Genomic DNA, 21,863 nt, shown 5'->3' with positions numbered 1-21,863 from the left:
AGGGAATTTCAGGGCTCGAGATCCCCAAGCCGCTTGTGTACACCCGCTTTTGCGCTTTTGTGGCCTTAATACAATTACGTGCGCTGGTATCTATGTTTCTTTTAAAAGCAGAGCTGTTTAAGCTTGGAGAATCCCCGTTAGTGGCGAATAAAAATTGTCATCATCATGAACCGACACGCGATCCGTCCTCTTCTTTATCTTATGCTTTGCTGCCAGAACACGTGCACAGACTTTTCCGGCGTGGTATGCAATGATTCTCACGTAACACTTGTCATGTGACATGTTCCAAAAATCACACCTGTTATATATGCTCGTCACAGAGTCACATCCCGCAATACCAATTTTGGTGTATATCAATCTGGCGGAACGGCCGCCATCGCACCATGAGCGTGGCACGTAAGTCATGCTGTACATGACACGCGTCAGGATATTCACATTAACTCCCGTTATTTATATTCGTCACACAGTCATGTCGCGCACTACCAATTTTGGTGTATATCAAGGAAGCGAAACGGCCGCCAGCGCTCCATGAGCGGGGCACGTAAGCCATGCAGTACATGACACGCGTGTCATGATTTTCACACTAACTCCCGTTATTTATGTTCGTCACACAGTGATGTCGCGCAATACCAATTTTGGTGTATATCAAGCTAGCGAAACGTCCGCCAGCGCACCATGAGCGTGGCACGTAAGTCATGTTGTACATGACACGCGTGTCATGATTCTCATAATAACTCCTGTTATTTATGTTCGCCATACACTGATGTCAAGCCATACCAATTTTGGTATATATAAAATTAACGAAACGGCCGCAAGAGCACCAAGACTGTGGCATGTAAATCATGCTGTACATGACATGCGTGTCATGATTTTCATGTTATGACCAGTCATTTATGTTTGTCACACAGTCACGTTATGCCATACCAATTTTGGTATACACCCCGTACACGAAACGGCCAGGAGAGCACAAATTCGTAGGCGGCTAGATAGGTAGGTAGACAGATAGATACGCTCAGTCGCAGAAGTTCGCTAAGAAATGCTTCGCATTAAAAAAAACCAAGATAGACGCAAACCCACATGTCTTCATAGCTCGAAAAGTCACCGATGATCACGATACTCTCTCATGCGAATTCTGAGCGCAGCTTTGTGTTGAGGCAACGCGAACCGTGTTTGAATTTCTGGCTATCCGCATTGGAACATTCGTTACATATTGCCACAGAAACTGCCAGTGCTCGAGTGCTACGCACGCCACTCTGTGCATTGTAGGCGTCATCGACATCCCCGTCACGACAAGCGAGACAGTAGCAGCGCACCCACCAGCCCTGCATGCGCACGAGCTCGGACCGAAGGGCGAGCACGCATGACGGAGGAAGAAAGCGATGTTAGAGGCCAGTGGCTCGTGATATCGACAGAATCCACGTTCGCTGTCTTTCGACCTCGTTCGCTCTATCGGTTACGCCGACTACGCCAACGGCGATGCCGAACAACGCAGGAACAGACGCCTAAGAGCTGCGCTCTAACAGCACCGCGCGTATCGTAGAACGTCGTGGACTCGAATCGGCGTGCACAACTCAGTTTCACGGTGATTTGGACACGTTTAATTCACTCCATATTCTTCATTAAATTTGTATAACAATGTTCTTGCACGATTTCGCTTTCGCAATTTGTTTAGGAGCGCTAGATTTCACGAATGAACAGCGCGTACATAGCCTCAGCCGTGCGCCCGTCGCGCGGAAAGACTAGACACTTTTAGTTGGGCGTACGTATCGAGCCCACGTACGCAGCACTGCCACGGGAGAGAACTGCGCATGTGCAGTACGTAACGCATCGATTCCAGAGATGCGCGCGTACGCCCGATAAAAAACGCGGCGTGCGTAAACGTGACCAGGCGAAGCGTACGCGGCGTGACGCTCTCGCGATATCTCGATTGATATATAGGAACCAGATGGCAAAACGGCAGCGATGGCGTCGAACGCAGAGAGCAACAAAGCCGGCCCAAATCGAGTTTATTTTACTTTGAGCGACGATATTGCGCTGCTAGCGGAAATACAAACATGAGGTCCTCAATTTCCGCCCAACTCAGGACCGACAACAAGCGCGCACTTGATAACACGCCCGTCGGAGGCATCCTTAGGCGCGCGCGCCGAGCTGAGCAAAAGCGCTACTTTCACGGCAACTGCGCAAAACACCACACCACACGAACAGCGCACGCACACGCAGCGGAACTCAGCACGGTAAGGCCACAGTAAAGGGCACAGTATCAATGGTCAACACAGTCTGTCTAAACGCACACAACGTGACTAAACACACGGTAAAAGCGCACGCACATGCGAAACCTCGCGTAACTGAACAAACCGATTCTAGCCACTGTACCATGGATCCAAATACAGATCCAAAAAACGATTCGCCTTGGCTTGGATGCTAGTGTCCATTATGACGGCCGCTGCTACGCGAGGGCGCTAAAAAGCACCCAAAAGCTGTTTTATTTCTAATAACATACGTCCAGTTGAACCAAACGTATCTCGGTACGGCAATACGGGGAACTAAAAGTGTCGTTGAGCGCTTCGCATGCAGCGTACGCAACGTATCGTGCCGCGTACGTGGGCTCGTTACGTACGCCCAACTAAAAGTGTCTACTATATATGGCGGACGCCGCCGGAGCGGAGGCGTGGCGGTGACGTGAACAGCGTCATCGCCGCGCCGCGACGTCACTGCCCCGCCCATTCGCCAGACTCTCCCCATCGACGGCTCTGCAATGAACGGGCATGTAGCGACATCTATGAAAGCATTGACGCCTTTGACCACACACGAGAAACGCAAGCATAACCTCCGAGATTAAATAACGCGCGCTGCTTACTCTCAAAGACTACGTCTACCGCCTCAAAAATAAAGAGATAATTCAAACTATTTGAATAAAAACTTTAATAAAAACTTGCAGTGTGAAATATTTAATGGTGCATCTTTTTTTACAACAGATGGCGCCACATTACAAATAAAAGCGGGCGTTTGCGTATTTATAGTGCTTATAGGTCTAGGCAGCGTGAGCGTTCATGAAACATATTTGTCTAGCAATGCACATACACAAAGGCACGTGGGGCCCTTCGATGTTTCGTATTTTGTCTGCTGAGATTGATGTGGTGCGTTTTTTGGTAGCTAAATGATATTCCGTTGCCTACGTCTGGTGCGCAGTAGCGTGGCCATTTCCGCTGCTAGGATCTACCAACAGTGCGCTTTCTTTGTTAACCGACTGTCGTGTGACGACCTTTATGTGAAGAGCTGTGCATAAACTTGTGACTGTGAAAGTCGTAACAATACGGCGATATGAATGTCGCACGGGTGTCTCCCGTGAAGAAAAGAAAAGTGCGCTCGCCCGTTGAACGTGAGTGGGAAAATTCTGCAAATCGGAAACGCAAACGTCCGCGTTTTGCTGACAAGCGACCGCAAAAGACGGAAGCCAGTGACGATCCAGACGTGACGAGTCCGAAGCCACCTCGAAAGCGTAAGGGATTTGACCAGGCGAGTGAATTCACCGAAAAGAAAAAGAAAGCGAGACGAGAAACTAGAGTTGAAGGTAATGTCGGCGCTGCGCGGCCTCGCGAGCGTAAGAAAAGGGCGACCTGCCAAATGAAAAAGCCGGCGATAGGCGACGCAGATGAGGCCAAGCTAATCGAAGAGCTTAGAAGTGGTGTTACGTCGATCTTGAGGGGCTTGGAGCCAGAGGAGATGAACACCGGCTCGTCTCGAGTCGCCAAGTGTCCGGTACGGGAGAGCGCCAGTGAAGTTACGGAAAACGAGAAACGAAAAAAGAAAAGAAAAAAGAAGAAAAGGAAGTCATCAGAAAAAGACGAAACGTCGGCTGAGGGAAGTTCTGGTGCATACCCTCAGAATACGTCGTCATTGTCAGCTAACGAACACAAGGTCAAAAAGCAAAGGACTAAACGAAGGATCAAGGAACCATCGTCCGCCGAAGAAGAAGCACGCAAGTCCTTAAGTGACTTCACATTAGAGGAGAGAGATAATAAATTCACCGTCAAGTGCACCTAACACAGCCGTTGGCATTGGCACACAGAAAAATGTTTCACAAGGACCACAGATAGTTGGGAAGCAACTCGACCCAAGCTTGACCACTGGGAAGGCTAAAAGTAAAAAGAGACATGCTTTTTCCCTAGCATCATCTGCTGATGTTCGTGAGTGGGCACTTGCAAGAATACGAGCAGCGCAGTTTCGTATGCTTAATGAAGAACTGTACACAACAGCAAGTGACGATGCAGTGCAGTCATTTGAAAGTGATCCTCAGTCATTTCAGGTTTACCATGAAGGCTTCGAGCAACAAGTATCCAAGTGGCCGGTAAATCCTGTGGATGTCATCATTGAAAGCTTGCATAGCATGTAGGTTTCATTCCACTTGCTTCGTGTTGCAAAACTTCGGGCAGCATTCAGCTTAGAATGGCAGTGAAATATAGCCTGGGGCTAGTTTTCTCTGAAGTTTCCTGGTAACTGATTAGTGTGCTAAATTTGGAACAAAGGAAGTGAGAGGTTCAGGACATGGCAATGCTTGTCTGTATACCCATTGTCCTTTATTCCAAGTTTAATGCATCGCTACTGGCTAATGAGATCCTGCATGACAGATGTGCATTGTGAAATGGTCAGCAGTTGGCAAACCTGGTCAGCGAAGTTTCGAGTAGGCGTAAGAATTTTAATAAAAGGACTTGTTTTCATTGTGGTGACAAAGACAAGCCCTCTCGTAAGAAGGCTTGCTTTTAGCTTACTGGGTTTCCCTTCTGCACCTACTGTTGATGAACTCAAGTCTCCATCTTTCTGTGTTCGATATCTCTTGTTAGGTATTCATCATACTTTGGCTGAATGTTTCAGTTGTGGCATTGTCAAAAAGCACTGTAGTACTGCGCAGCTATGTTTTGGTTGATCAATTAACAGCAAGTGAAATGCTCTCCAAAAGTGAGCCCACAAGGCTGCATCACTACTGAAGAGCGGATTTGTTAGCCCATCTACTCGCATTAATGCCATTTTTCATGTGAAGCTAATCTGGTATAAGCCTGATGCCTCTTTGACCTAATGGGCACCAATGCTCATATGGCAGTATTCCTGTGTTGTTTGTTGATGATGCTTTCCAACTCACCACTAAAAGCTTAAGTGTGCATTATAAAGTCAGGCTAATAACATTGCTTATTGTTATGCTGTATGTAAATTGTCAATCACATTTAACGGCAGGTGCTGCCGTGAAGCTAATAGCTCATTTCCATGCTTTCTTTAGGCCAAAGTCAACTGTTATTGCTGACCTAGGCTGTGGTGAAGCGAAGATAGCACAGGAGCTCACAAGCAACAAGGTCCATTCTTTTGATATTGTTGCTTTGAATGGCCATGTCACAGGTCTGTGACATGAGTAAGGTAAGTTTGTTGGTGTCTTCACCAAGCTGCTCTTGTAAAAAAAAATCACATTAATAATTACATTGCTAGGTGTTCTGTAAATTATTCTTGTTAGTACAATAGGATTTGGCAGCTTCCCTTTACTATGGTGCACAGCCAGCTGATTGCTTAATATTAGGGGATGTGCGAATAGTAAATTTTCTAGTAGGAATCCAGTAAAAGTAAGGCAAAGGACTACCTTTCGAATATTGAATCGAATATAGAATATGTCATCATCTGCATTGTCATCATCAGCCTATCATGTCTACTGCAGGACAAAAGCCTCCCCCAATGATCTCTAGCTCACCTTGTCCTGCACAAGCTGATTCCATTTTATGACCGCGAATTTCATAATTTTGTTACTCCACCTAACCGTTTCCCACCCTCAGCTGCACGTGCATCGTTGAAAAGCTTGCGAAGCGAGAAGGAACAATAGCGTTCAGTGCACTTTTAAAACAAATCAATGAAGCTACATGCCATTAGGCTGCAGCACATTGGAGGTCAAGGACGTCTGCACAGCTTTTTGCAGGGGGGTGCATCCTCGGGGGGTTCAGGGGGGAAGGGGCATTTAGCAGAGGCAGCTTTTTTTTCACTGCCATGACATGACCGGCAAGATTAGTCAGTAGGGTGTAACATGCAAAGTTGTCTGGCAATCCTGAAGTCTGTTTCATGCAGATATGCGGGACCTGAGTGTGCTAATCAAGCTGTGTAGCTTATTGCTGCTGCATAGAAGATATTATTCGAAATTCTAGGGAAAGCAGCTGCCCCCCCTTGCCCCCCACCTTTGGATGCCCATGTTGAAGGTACTTTTGGTAATGCACTCATTACAAATTATCATGCGGAAAAATTAACTGCTTGACGTGTTCACAAGGTGAGCACAATTTAAATGCTTTAACAACACATCTAAGAGTGAAAAACCTTTTCCCTTACACAATGCGATGTTCGCACATTGCCATTTATTTTTCCAAGCATCTAATCGTGTAAGGTAACATTCCTGGTGGTTATTTTATTGTATTTGTTTAGAGAATGCGACAATACAACATATGCTATATAAGAGTCCTGTGGAATGAAGCTTGGTGAAAAAGAAACCGCCCCTGTCGCTTGGGCATTCCAGACAGACTGAAACGGAGTAGTAAGGTCATGCATATTTCCCAGTGATTACAGTAACACATAGCCAATTGCTGCAAATGCAGCATAACTATATGCATTGAACGGTAGTATGCAGGAACCGCGAAGTACAACACAAGTTAATGTACACATATGGTCAATGTTTTACTTTAAAAATAAGAATGCATAGCATTTGTAAGTTGTCACTTAACATTTTTTTAATGTTGGAAATGTTGTTAACCATGCTCCTCTGAACACGCCAAATATTATTTCACTGTCGTCAGTAGGAAACTTAATTTTTTTTTGTCATAAACAGCCAGTAATTGCTTGCCCTTTTCTTCACAATGTCATCACCAATTATACAGCAATTGGGCTTGGCATGTATTGGCTACCACATGCCGACACCATGCATGTCTGAACCAGAAGTAGTGACCAACATGGTCAAAGAAAGAAAAAAAAAAGAAAATTCTCAATGCTGTGTCTTGCAGCAGCGTAAATTTTGGGTGGTGCATTGTTCCCTTGCCAGAGGTCCACAAACTCACTCATGAGTTGACTCACTCACTCATTCAGACTCAGATCGAGCTGTGAGTCTGAGTCTGAGTGAGTCTGGGTGAGTCATATTTTGGTGAGTGTGAGCCCGAGTCAGTCCGGTTTAAAAAAATTTGCGTGAGGCTGAGTCCGAGTGAGTCCGGTTGAGGAAAATATTGGTGAGTGTGAGTCCGAGTGAGCCCTAAACGCAAAATATATTTCATGAGTGAGACTGAGTGAGCTCCACCTTTAATTGCCGACCTATGATCCTATCCACTCAGCTATCTGTATTACTATCAGCCTTATATCGGCTTACGTTTATACTCAGATCTATTCCCATACACCTCGACGCACTAGCGTTCATGCAACACCTCAATGATTGGTCAGAGCCGTAAGTAAGGGGGTGGGGGAGGAGGTACTAAAACCTCCCAACTCTTTCACGAGACTTTCTTAATAGAAATATGTCGTGTGAGTCGCATATTTCATAATAACGTCCTTACTAGATTGAAACCCTTGAAATCTAGTATTTGAAGGTACAAGACCCAAAGGTGTAGCACCCATTATTTGAGATATTGGCATTCAAGAGCATTTACACCATGATCAGGAATAGCTCACTTCATGCCAGCAGACTCATGAGTCAATTCACTCAGGCTGAGGTCAAGCCGTGAGTCTGAGTCTCAGTGAGCTCCGACTGAGCAAAATGTTGGTGAGATTGAGTCCGAGTGAGTCTGGTTAAGAAAAGGTTTAGGTGTGTCTGAGTGCAGTTCGGTTGAGGAAAATTGCGGTGAATCTGAGTCCGAGTGAGCGTCACAGCAAAATATATTTCTTGAGTGAGTCTGAGTGAGCTCCAAAATTTTTGCCGACCTATGCCCCTTGCCATACCCAAGCATCGCTTCCAGTGCACTCGTGGCGATGAAAGGAGAGAGAAAGGGGTCTTATGGATAACTCCAGTTATATTAGATGATCATGAAAAAAATTTTGTGGCATGAAATTCGTGAGGTGACAGGGTCCAAAAGTAAGGTGACCAAAACATAAAAAGGTGTTGCAGGGTCTCTTTAATGCTGTGAAAGCTGATACCTTAATCAAGATGCTGCATGCAGTTTTTCAAAACAGTCCATATTTAAAGAGATTTTACAAGCGGTTTTCACTAAACTGTGCTTGTCAGGCATGTTTCTCATGGTGAGTTTTGGCAGCCTTTGCTTTCCCAGTCCTGCGGTAGTCCAGGCTAGACAGAGAATGCATATACAGGAAATGTGAGAGAAGCAGGGTATAAAAATTTTGTAACGCAGGAAGCTGACTGTGCCACATGTGTGTACTTAAGTAATTAACTGTCCACAGCCCAGTGAACCCTGTTTGTTTCCCTGTTTTGATATATTGTGGCTGAAGATGAAAATCAAGAACGAGAGCCAATGGCAGCAACAAAACCATGCATTTGTTGACATGCAACTCAATCCATGTTACAACACTGTGTCTGCAGTTGCAGAGTTGTATTCAGTAATTGACGTAGTAGAAAGTCACCATGACACAATAGAAATAATGAAGAGAGAGAACTCTATACTCCATCTCACAACTACCGTTCAGCACTACCAAGGCTACAGGGTGTAACCCACTTGCGCAGCAAAACATAGTTCCAGATATAATTACCTTGCAATTGGCAGGGTTGAGACATTTGCACTTGTTTGGCAGGTGTTACGTCACATCGGTGCGTGGTATGTTTATTCTTCTTCGTAGTTATGACACGTGCTTTCAATTGTTGTATCAGTAACCGCTGGTAACTGTTGTTACGAATAAAAATGGCAGCGCCCATGCAGACGCGACCGCCTGCTTCGATCTGAACTTGCGCTTACTATTCGCCGACTTCACTGGCAGCAACAAATAAATGGTGAAATGAGCCATCGCTTTGTGCCATCTGACTCTGAGGACCAAACATCGGGTACATTTTGTCGCTATTTGCAAGATCACCTGTTGTTTAGCCACACTTGCTAAGCCCAGTGCGCCAAGAATTTGATAATGGTTCTTGGAATTCACACACTATAGTCAAGGTTACATTGCTGTCAAAGCGTCAGCACATTAACCTAAAGCAAATACATGCATCAGTTTGTAACTTGCGGGTCATACAGCGCAGGATGACGAGTTGATTCAAGCGGAGGGCACCAGCTGCGATGGGTGCAGCCATTTTTTTTCTTTTTCGGCGATGCTGTCTGTTCGCTTTACTCACCCTACGCGTGCGAGCAGACATCAGGGAGACGCCGAGCAGACGATGTGACGCGGATGAATTGAATACATGTGGAGGGGCTAATCGCCCTTCCTATTGGCTAAGGACCCCTGAAGCCTTCACAGCGCTGAAGGGAACTTCTGAGATCGAGTATAGATGGAGCACTAGTCTTACATCATAAGCTTTTTTTTTTAACTATGGTAAGGCTATCTTTGACTATGTCCTTTGCAATAATGATAGGCAATTGGAGAATGAGTGAAGGTGCATGGAAAATCTAGGTTTCACGCCCTCAAAGTTGGAGATTGCAAGCTACTGGGCATGCAAAGGAAAGCAAAAAGGTGTATGAAAGATGGTAAAGGAATGCAAAAGAATGCAAGAAAGCTGCAGGTCTTTGGACATGCAAAGGTGGTTTTTAAGACGCCTCACTGAAAAGTGAGCTCACTCTTATCATAATGCATATGTGTGATTACTGTGCACATTATTTCAGTTTTTCTTGTGGTCGAGTGTGCTAAAATGTAGATCAATGATGTACTGCTTCGTTGAAGTCGCATCGCATTAGCTTAATGGTCTTGTTCACATCTGTGTTATCAGATTCTAAGTGAATGAACATATTCTGCAAACATTCAGAACCTTTCATTTTTCTCTTTCCAGCTTCCTCTGCCCAGTCAAACTGTTGACGTTGCTGTGTTTTGTCTGTCGTTGATGGGAACCAATTTGAACATGTTTGTTCTGGAAGCAAACCGCATATTAAAAAAGGGGTAAGTGCAAAGATATAGCTTACTCTTGATGCTTGCATCATTCATTCATTCATTCATTCATTCCATACACATACCCTCATATGCAAAGCATTCTAGAGGGAAGCTTCAATAATGCAAGTGCGCCTTATTGAAGAACACAGCAAAAATTCAGGAAGGTATACAGTAGAAGTATAAGGTTGAGCAAGGTGATCCTCACCAACTACTCAATATGCGAATTAGAACAAGAAAAAATATTCAGACATTGATAATGCAGTAGTGCAAATCAAAAAAGGGAAGAAGAAGGAAAAAAAATGTGCATAACAATAAAAAGACATACGATGAAGCATTGCAATCAATTGCACTGAAATAATGCTAACAAAGACTGCTTGAACAAGCGACAATCTGTGATAAAATAAATGATTGGTTGTGGGTGATTCCAGTTTGATGACATGTTCTGAATAAAAGAATATAAAAATGTTTTTGTCCGACAGGACATGCAAAAAAGTTTATTATGATGGTCAACACATGATGAATGATACCTAGGTGCAAAATTAAGTTCCATGTGCAAATTTTGAGAGTATGCTCAAGGCGTCATCACAGAAGGCTGAACTGTGAATGGCTGTGCCTTGAATCAGCTTCATTATGGTTCTGAAGATTCAAGAGTGGCTTCAATGTTATTTTTTACCGGAAATGCCATCAGTGCTTTGGGGCCTGCCATGGTAACATAGTGGCTATGGCGGTGTCCTGCTGAGTTCGTAGTAATGGTGGCCACATTTTGATGGGTACGAAATACTAGAACAGTGAGGTGATTAGAAGCAGGTACAACATAAAAAATCTCAAAGTAATTAAAATGAATCTGGTGCTTTCACTACGGCATTCCGCATAATTGTATCATGATTTTATATTATATCATGAATTATGACATGATTAAAAAAATGGCTTTGCATAAATGGCCATGGAAACTTTTTCCTTTTTTTTAAAGCTATGTGGTCCACCAGTAAGATTTCACATACACAAGAGTGCAATCATATTGAAAGATGGGGCATGCCAACACGACACAAGAGAGAAGTCAGGACAGCACAAATGCCGGTGTTTGTGTTGTCCCGACTTCTCTCCTGTGTCCATGTTTACACGCCCCGTCTTTTAGCATGAATCACTACCATCTAGCTCAGCTTTCCGTTATTCTAAGAGGGCAGCCTCCAGTGATCATAAACTTTTACCGGCATGACTCTACAGGCAAGTCCTGTGTCATTGATTCCATTGTGCCATCTGTGGAAAAGAAACAGCGTTTTACTGTAAGGGCAAACCTGTTTGCTCCTCTTGAACAGGCACTATAACGGTAGTGCACATTCGTCAAAATTATGGCTGAATAGCAGAGTTTATTTCAACCTTGTATTGTGAAAGTGCAAGCCTTCTTGTATTTCTCTTGCAGTGGTACCTTGAAAATTGCAGAGGTAAAGAGCAGATTTTCAACAACTCAAGGATTTGCAAAGACCATGAAAAAGTTTGGATTTGAGCTTGAACATCTGGTAAACCTTTTCCTGTACTCCTTCATTTTTTTTTCTTTTAGTTAGATTGTATAGCCTTGTGTATCTGACAGACATACAGACACAGAACTTTAATGAAGTCCTGAGGGACTAGCCGGGGAGGACCTGCTGGGGCCCACGGCTCACCGCTGGCTGCTCCCATGTCGGAATCGTCTCTTTCCCAGGCCCTCTGAACTGCCGTTGACTTGATCTTGAGCGTGGTACTTGAGATGGCCTCTTCCCACTCCTGTTTGCTTGTATGTGACGCAGGCCCGTAGCCAGGCATATTTTTCGGAGGGGGCCCACTTGCTGAGAGCCTTGAAAAACGCCCATTTTAGGGACGAAGCTCCCTAAAGCGGCACCCGTTTGCCCTCGTAGTGCGTAACCAGTCTTAACGCTAGTACCAGATCTTGACCTCCAAGGTGGTGCCGGTGGGAGATTTCTCCTGTGCGTTGTTGAAGAATAAAAAATTCGCAGCGTGCGCGTTAACTAAAAGCCGAATTCTTCTGTCTCTCATTCCCCATTAGCAGCCATTGGCATGTTCCAGTAGGAAACGTTAGTAGAAGTAGAAGTGTAAGTGTTAGCTAAAAGCCGACTTCTTCTGTCTCTCATTCCCATTAGCAGCCATTGTTTACCTCCAAGGTAGTGCCTGGTGAGATTTCTCCTGTGCGTGATTAAACAATAAAAATTTTGTTCAAAACGCCGTCGATTGATGAAATAAACCAACGAAAGACGCCAGATGTTTTCTAAAAGCAAAACGAAAAGACGCCAGATGTTTTCTAAAGCAATGGTTTTCTAAGCAATGAAAATTCACAGCGTACATGTAAAATTAAAGTGAGCTGCAAGTCGTCATAACTCTCATCGAACCTTTAGTATAAACGCGCCCGATCTCACGTCGGTGATGATGTACTGGGCAGAATTCACGAAGATTCACGGTTTACCGATGAACCTCCGCAGCTTCGCCCACTCATCATCATTCACTCCGTGGATATGCTGTGATTTTTTATTACTTATTATTTTTTTCAGGTAAAACACCCCCCTCTATCAGAATTTCGGGGGGGCCCTTGCGCCCCTCCTGGCTACGGGCCTGATGTGACGTATCCCGTAATGCAGAACACTGCCAGAGCGTATGTGCTAGAGTGCTAAATGCCTCCCCGCAATCCGGGCACTGTGGATTAATGTTTCTGTTAATCCTGGTTTAGGAAACCTCGCGAGAGATATCGCTTCGTCTGAAGCTTTTTTTTTTAATATTTGTGAGAGGAGTAGGTACATGTGCATGGCTTTGCATTTCAATATAGCAGCTGCAGATGACAGCAATGCTGATGCATGTGTGTTGTTCCCTTTAGTAATCAGCTGCAACACATAACTTGAAAAACACCTTTTTTAAACAGTGCAGCTGTTATTGCAACTAAAGGCTGTAAACCCCATGAAATGCCCCAGCTTGAGGATGCCCATTTAAAGGGGCCCTGCAACACTTTTCCAAGTATCCATGGAATGGCTTCACTAAATTGCCTATGAGCCTATTGCCTCACAAATCGACTGCCGCAAAAATTTTAAGAATCCGTCCAGTACGAGCGGAGTTACAAAGATTTGTCGCACGCTGTAATTGCTTTCTGTCTTCTCTCGACCTGACGAAAGCGCTGGAGGCTAAGCAGGGAGGTATGGTACGGTGGAAGAAGGTACGTCACACGTTCCTCGTGACCTTGAGCACTTCTTTTTTTTTTTTCGTCGAACATGTGGCATACTTTCAGTGTGATCGCACGCGCGGTCAAGTGGTGGCCGCAGTAACTACCGAGTGCGCCATGTTCAAATCAGCCAATGACGTGGAACTTGAGTCACTATTGCAGTGATTTTGAGTAAATAGCATCATTTGTCGAGAGAAGAGGAAGCGATTTTTAGCTGACTTTGAGAATTTATTGTAAATCCCAGGCCACGTGCTGTGCTCTAATGTTTGGCTCGCGTGTTCTCGGGATCTTCGACTACCGATCGGCAGCATTTTCTCACCATGCTGAAAAATTGTTGCAGGGCACCTTCAAGGAGTCTACACTAGACTCGTAAGGAAAATATTTGTGCTGATGTCTGTGCAGAATGATAAAAGTTTATCAAGAGGACAAATCAAGGTAGCACAATGAAATAATAAGATGTTAAGCATGTGAAGGGTGATGTATAGGAAATGTTGTGTTCAATACATACTTACTGAGTTTATGGGAGATTGAAGGATATAGATTGACAAAGCAAAAAGTGGAAAGGCAGGGAGGTTAATCGAAAGACTGTCCAGTTTTCTATCCTACACTGGGGTTAAAACGGGGACTAGAAAAAGAAAGACGGAAGGCGAGTACTGCACGCACAAAAGAGTACAATTGGTCACTGAGGCCACAGTTTCTTTGACATGCGCGACCTCAGCGCTGTGGCATTCGATTGGGAAATCTCAGCCTTTCTGACTTCAGTGCCTGCTGCCTCCCTTGACTTTCCTTTCTTATTGCTTTGTGAAATTGAAACTGCTATTGAGCACCACAAAAATTGGCTTGAAATATTTAAATGGTGCATGCTGGAGCAAACTAGGCTTTTAGTCACGATAAATGGATAATTAGCTACTCACTGCAGCATAAAAAAATGATGCAAAATTTTTGTGTCGGTACCTTAAAGGGGCCGTGAACCACTCCTCAGGCTTGGTGAGAAAACACATTCTGCAAACAGTAGCACACACTGCTGTGAACATCTCAGCGAAATCTTACAGTTCTGCGTGACAAGGAGAGCTTACAAGCAGAGTGCAAAGTTGCCATTTTCTCGGGCACCTTCATTTCATACAAAGGCCCATCCTCACTCGCTTTGGAGCTGGCTGCGCCCACTGTTTGACATTGAATAACGGGTAGCATGCTATTGGCTAATAGCTGGCATAAATTAAGAGCAGTGTTTGGATCAGCTACGCCTCTTGCCACGGGGTGCCGCCACTTACTTACACTGTGCTCCTAGCCATGTTACATTACAAAGTGAGCCACACTCGTGCACAGGATTCACAACGGGAGAGAGCGATTGCATTTCAACACGCGTGCTGCCATAACTGCTTTCCTCTGTGCCATCCCTCTCTGCTTAGCTTCCAGCATGCGCTTAAATCGCTTAAATCGTGTGACAAACCCCAGTAACTCTGCTCGTTCTTGACATATTCGAGAAATTTTATCACAGTCTATTCGTCATGCAATAGACTCCGGTGCTGAGGCCATTCATTCATTACTTGAAAAAGTAGTTCATGGCCCCTTTAAGAAATCCATCAAACAGATATGTTGTGCTGAGTTATGTTATAAGCTGACTTTGCTTTTTTAATAACCATGATTAGCAATCATTAAAAAACAGTAGCCATGTGATGTTCTTTTAGTCATAGTTGCACTACAAATGCAAGTATTTGTTTGCAGGATGAATCCAACAAGATGTTTGTATTGTTCGATTTCAAGAAGATCAGGAGCACGACAGCGCATCCACATCTTCCAACGCTCAAGCTGATGCCTTGTCTGTACAAGAAGCGATGAACTGTTCACCTACGAGGTTAGAATTTCGCACCACTGTGAGCAAAACATGGAGAAGAAAAGTATATGTTTTATGCCATAGCCCTGCATATGTCAGTGAGCATGTATGAGTCTGATGGGGTAGAAAATGCTGATAAAGTGGATTCCATCTTGTCATCTTGGCCATGTTTATTGGTTCTGAGTGGGCAGCATGCTGAGAACACCTGCAATCAAATTGTCGTAACTTTTTCTTTACAGTAACAAAATATATCAGCGAGGTGTGAGCAATAAATCTCCACTGTGCATCACACTTGTCAGATACCATGTTGCAATGTACAAAGCTTTTAGTGCACTAACAAACTACTCTGCATGTAAGGCAGGACTCAAGTGCTATTTCATACACTGCAAAAATACATGTAGAACCTCTCAGTAGCGAAATATCAAACATCACATTTATTGTTCATGATCCTTGTTTTTTAGGGACAATGCACTTGCAGAATACACAACCACTCAATTCTGACACTGCTGAGGCAGACAAAATGCTTCTTTTCTCAAGCCCATATGTAATACCCATAGCTGGAGGCCTCAGGTGAGCTCGAAGAACTTGTGTTATACCGTATTTACTCGAATATAGGCTGGCCCAGATTCTAAGCCGACCCCCAAGATTCGCAAGGCCATAAAAAAAAACTTAATCATTGTACTCGAATCTAAGCCGACCCCCCCCCCCCTCCCACTCTCGCACATCGTTTTTTCAGAAAAAACATCAGCTTAGATTCGAGTAAATACGGTAAGCATGTCTGACTGGAGTTCATGTGCTCATGGTATAACCTGGAGTCTCAAGCGACTTGATGGCACCTAACACCACCTTTAGAATTTACTTTCTTGGCTGTCTTCTTTCAGACAGGCATAGATTGGATTACATAAATCATCTAGAATATTAATACAAATTATGCAGCCTTACATCTAAAATTTTTGCTGTGCATTATAAGCTGTTGCAGAGAGCATCGAACCAGTTTTGGATACCTGAGATCTTTTATTATGAGTTCGAATATAGGTATGTATGGACACCCCTGCATTCTGTGGCCATTAGAAGGTGGTGATAGTATTCCAAATCAAACTTGGTTGATGTATCTTTGTTGTGTTGTTGAATATTTTATTTGACCTTGTCCACTATTGGGCAGAGTCCTCGCATATGTGAAATCAACTGTTATGCTTCTGCACACATTCTCACAAACTTGGAAAAAACATGGACAATATTTTATATAGCCAACATAGGTCCTTCATGGATGATCCAGTGATTGTCATACTTGTCTTCATTTGACAAAATATTTAGCTTCTTAGCTAAGATGTCGACCTTTTACAGTAAAACAAATATTACGTTGTTGTTGTGATTAACCTCCAACCACAAGCTAGTGGAGGTTTATTTGCGGTTAGCCCTGTACAGTACATTACCTTCGTAACAACATTTCTTGAATAAACAGTGCCTGTAAGGAAGCATAGTGCTGAACACACTTTTGACAAACTGCTGTGATGCTCTGGTAATTGTCACTACAAGCCTCACAATATGCCTAATGCAGCCATTTTCAGTTTCCCTTGCAAAAAGTGCTGTACATGCATGTGTGTAACTCACTTAACACCACACTTGTAAACTTGTTTGTACATGAGTTGCATTCAAATGTAATGCCACACATTTTTTTTTATAATGCAGTTTGGTTACCACATTGGAGTAAGGGACGTTCATATTCTTTATATATAAATGTGTGTGTGCAAAAATTAGCATTGTCTTTAAAGTTACCACACTACTCGGCATCCTACAGGATCATTACTATGACACTGATTCAGACAGTAAGAATGTGGCATTGTGTACAAGATGTGATAGCCTCTAGAAAATGAATGTGGGCCTTACGTAAGCATTACATTTGCTTAAACCTGTTTCCTTTCAACAGTCTGTGTTGGAGACATGCAGCTCCAGCCACTGCGGATTTTGTAAACCTTAAGTAAACATTTACCAAAAGAAAAATCATATGGCGTTAAATTTCATTTGGTGGCTTTAGTGTTCTTGCGTTACGTATTATAACAGGAAAATATTGTTGAAACGTAAATGCCAGAAATGGAGTGCTCAGAATTGAACGCATTCAGCATGGAACTAACATCATAAGGATGTGTCAGCACTACTACCACTTGGTTCTAATGCCAGTTGACTGGCACCATTACACATGTATTTATGCACACATATTCGTGCTTGCACAGATGAATAAATAAGTGAACTAGGGTATACTGAAGATGAAGGGAATCACAGAATAGTTCGATAGAGTGGTAATTTGATGAAAGAAGCACCAGGTAGTGCAATTGCTGTGCAGCTTCACTGCACAGCAACTAGTTATTTTCATTATTAGCATGCTTGACTGCAGTACAGGCTCGTGTTACAGCAAATCGGTCGTTACGGAGTGCATATAAGACCCTTGCTATACAAGAGAGAGAGAAGGAATATAGGAAAGGTCTGCGCTAAAAACATGCACACAAAACAAGACGAGGACGACGACACGGGCAGCCCTTGTCGTTCTCGTCTTCTTTTGTGTGCGTATTTTCAGCGGCAAACCATGCATTCATCAAATGGTGACTGGGCTTGACATAAAAAGTATGGTTGCTTTAAACGTGACTTTGAGATTTAGAAAGTCTGACAGAAACCATCTTGCAATGATTACTGTTAAAAGCATCTGAATGCGAGCCAGTTGGCACATATCCATGGTTAAAAAAAAAAGAGCGATATAAACACGGACAAGTAAGGACACAGGACCAGTGCAGTATTTGACAACATCTGCGCTGGTCCTCTGTTCGTGCTCACCCTTGTTTATATATACTGCACTGTTTTTTATCTAAGATACACTGTTTTGCTCAACACACCTTTATTTACAGTCTGTAGTGGCGGTGAATGCTAATTTTTTTCATACACTTATGTGCCAATGTGTCACTACAGATGACAGCTTCTTCATCTTTGGATGGATGGATGAATAAACTTTATTTTGGTCCCTCGGAATGCGCCCTAGCACGTTGTGGGTCGCTCCCACGTCAGAACAGAAAGACCAAGTCTCTCTGCTGCGTCGCGGGCCCGTTGGACTGCCCATAGCTGTTCTTCAAGTCTGGAGCTGGTAATAGCAGCCTCCCATTTTGACGGCGTGATGACTGCGCCGCCACGTAACGCGGGGCACCGCCAGAGCATGTGTTCTAGATTCGCTATATCCACACATAATGAACATGCAGTAGGTGGCTGTATTTCTGGATCCCACAAACTAACTTTCACTAAATGCAGCCTACAACCCACGGACAGTATTGGCTTGCTTGTACTGTAAAATTGAAGTTTAGCAAATGTGGCTTTAAATGAACTATGGGATGTTATTGCAAAGATGTATTTTTTGGATCTAAAGGCCAAACTGTATTGTCAGATATATTTTTATCTGTCATATATGTACTTTACTTTTGTGTTTTTCAAGTAAAAGTGATGTTCAGGGGTAAGATAGCAGATAGCAGTAGCATGCCAAAGTGGGCAAAGTAGATTAAGAGAATTGATCATATTATTCTAATCTAAAGGCAAATGAATTCATACACAAGGGGATACAATTAAACAATGCACAAAAAAATACATTGGGTGCCCTCCTTTACATTGTTATGTGCATGCATGTCATTTCATTGTAAGACAAACTACAAATGTGGCACCAACACACCATCTTGTGCACATTTATAGTGGTGCCAGTCAAACAGAATTAAAATCAGTGGTTTGTCTTTGTAGTGCCTCCTTTGCACCTGGCCTGTTCCATTCCAGAGACGTCGAGCTAGTCCAGTGCCACATTGTTCTGGAATGGGGTGCTCACAACAGTGTCTCTAACAATAATGTTGAATTGTGCAATATTGGCATTTGGGCTATTTACACAGAAAAAGTACTCCTTGAACACATCAAGTCTAAGGCAGCACTGCAAATATTAGAAATGCCTTAAAGCAAGGCCCCAGCTTTTGTCTGTACCACCTGGGATGCCTTGCTGAGCACAAATATAATAAGATGGCACTTTAGTGTGTTAGTACTCCTTTGAAAAGCAGTGAATATAGGCAGCATTGCCCTTGTGCATTCACAGATATCCCGTTGACTGTGATCGTGAGAGTTTTTGTCAACAATGTGCTTCCATTGCAGTTGGCAAGTCATGAAAATGGCACAAATATAATTAGGCATACAATTGCAAGCTTCTTGTTGTTTAGAGCAACATGCACTGCATTGCACTCTTGACATTCACAAGGCATTGTTGTAAGTGTAAACAATGTTTGCTACCCCTGGCCCATAGCTTCTCTTGCTAATTCACCATATAATAACATTCGTAAGACATAGACTTTATTCTTCTTTACTTGCCTCCTGACCTTTGCATTACGTCTGCCAGCGATGTAGTGAGGTTCTTATTTCAGGGTTGGGGGTCAAATCCCATATGTGTGTATGAGTGCTTGTATAATAAGTAAATATATATACATAAACATATCAAACAAAATTTTCTTCAAGAATTTGAGCCCCCCCTCACCCTTCTGGCTATACCTATGATGTCTGCAAATTGTACTCTGCGCCAAATATTTGAGCAGTCTAAGGCAGACTAGCAGAGCACTTCCCTCAACGGGATTGTCAATCGGCCAGGATGTGTCACAAGACGCTGGTGGAAGTGGAAAGACTGAATTATAGTGACAGAATCAAGCATATTTTTTTTCTGTTTCAATTAGCGTTTGTATTTTCAAATTGTGTTTGAAAGTCACAAAAACCATCACATCGCATCGACTGGCAGACAAGCCTTGGTACTACGCGACTAAGTCATTCGAATTGCTGTACTTAGTGTGCTGTTGTTTCGGCACTCCAGAATTCGTGCTTAAATTTACAGTCTGTATATTATTAGGTGTCCCCACTTTATTCTGTGCTTATTGCTAAGAAGTTAATTGACACAGAGAAGCGGCGCTGCCTTTGTGGCGATAAGTGGAAGCATGTCGAGCCACGTTGAGTGCGCATGGTGTGTGGGCATGCACAGCACACAACAGTGCACAAACACGAACTGCTGTCGCGCTCACCTGCCACTGTTTGCAGCATGTGTTGCGTGGGCGACTTCATCAACGCTGCAGATAGAAATACTCTGATATAAAATGTCTCACAGTGTTTTTCGTTTTACCACTTCATGATTAGAAACTCTGACCAGTAAGCTTTCTGTTGCACAAAGAAAACAGGCACTGTAAACATTATTTGTCAGTCCCTTAAGTATGCCTGATACAGGGCACCTTATGGGAACATGTTCAGGAAAAGAACCTGCCTCAAGCACTCAAGCTAGCTTTCTCAGACAACTTAGCCTTCTGACATTTCTGGAGATTGTGCATACAGCTGCTCAAAAGGCATGCTTGTAGCTCTTGAAAATATATATTGGACGGAATGCACACAGTGAGATTTATCATACAAAGACATCACTGTAGTCAGCCTTCAAGTACATGCAGAAACACTTTGCCAGAAAGTTGTTACTCGGCTTTTAAAGGACATTTAAGAAAAATCTATATCGACTGGGGTAGATCAGCGGTATACTTTGAAAAATACATTCACAATTTCTTTTGGCAGATTACATATGAAAAAAGATTCCTGACTTGAATTTTTTGTTGTGACCACGGCAAATATGGTTTCTTTAACATATAATTTTTTATTCAATTTCGTACCCAAATGCTGTGAAACTTGAATGTGTTGGAAATCATACAAGAATTTCAAGTTATTGTTGTCACTCATGTTTTGTTTCTGCATTGCTTTGAACTTATCAGAATTCTTCTTTCGTTTTCCATGATGTTTCTTTTAAGATGTGGCAAATAAGCCTTAGTCACTAGCCACAACTGTTGCAAACTGTACTTTTAAACAGGAATCATGCCTTCGTTCGAAAGACTGCCAACACTCTCCTTAACCTCCCTGAAACAGCACACCATTTTGTGCATATCCCTACGCACATTTACACATGGTGGCCAGTGCCTAGATTTGTTTTGAGTTTGTGGCTAAACAGCGGGATTGGCGAAATTGAGGAAATGACATCGCTTACAGACACTAACAAAGAACAATACCACTGCACCACTGATAAGTAAACTCCGAGGTTGTGCAGAGCAACTTGGGGATTAGCCACACAATGCTGTGCCAATTAATATTGGCGCTGTGATTGACAGAGTAGTGGTGTCATTTTGTGTGAGCACAAAGCCACAGCACCATTCAAAATGGAAAAGCCAGGAGGGCATGCTGCCAGCACCTGTGTTTCGACGTACTGGAATTACAGACCTGCACAGATGTCCCCACTCCAGCGTGCCTGTTCTTATCCATCCCTTCTGCCGCTAGGGACGTAACTAGGCTTGTGCGAATTGTAAGTTTTTAGTCCGAAGCGAACAGTGATTTGATCGAATAATTTCCAAGCGAATTCGAATAGTATATATCGTAAAGAAAAATGAGCATATTTGTCATGACCCAACTAACCAGCGCAATATTTTAAAAGTTGAAACAAGGCATATGCATATGTCATTCTTTTTGGTTCAAAGGGAAGTGGAAGAAACTTTGAATAGTAGCAGGATTTGACTTTCGGTAGAATGCAAGTGATAACCTGTAAAATATGTTACGTTTTAAAATTCGCTATACTTAGAGCATATAAGCCGGTATAACAAGCTTTTAAACTTTAAAAATGATGAATCGATGTGAGGGTAATAGTATGTTCATTTAACCGTGAAGTGGGGCTTCGCGGCAGTGTGGATTTCCCCTGGAAGGTGTATTCACGGTATAGCACCCCTCTATTGCAGT

The 21,863-nt window shown here is 43.3% G+C and overlaps 1 protein-coding gene across 1 annotated transcript; it reads left to right on the top strand.

Annotated features, from left to right (window-relative positions):
* The first annotated feature begins 3,624 nt into the window (after positions 1-3,624).
* On the top strand, positions 3,625-18,074 carry LOC119382496 (uncharacterized). The gene is given in 7 exon segments (XM_037650207.2): positions 3,625-3,759; positions 4,007-4,389; positions 5,273-5,387; positions 5,389-5,406; positions 9,926-10,032; positions 11,444-11,540; positions 14,948-18,074. Coding segments are annotated over 7 exon segments (969 nt in total). The 3' UTR covers positions 15,062-18,074.
* The last annotated feature ends 3,789 nt before the right edge of the window (positions 18,075-21,863 follow it).

This window comes from Rhipicephalus sanguineus, chromosome 2 (assembly GCF_013339695.2).
Source record: "Rhipicephalus sanguineus isolate Rsan-2018 chromosome 2, BIME_Rsan_1.4, whole genome shotgun sequence".
In the NCBI taxonomy this organism is placed as follows: Eukaryota; Metazoa; Arthropoda; class Arachnida; order Ixodida; family Ixodidae; genus Rhipicephalus; species Rhipicephalus sanguineus.
Note: the sequence above shows the minus strand (reverse complement) of the source record. Positions and strands in the feature narration are given on the sequence as shown.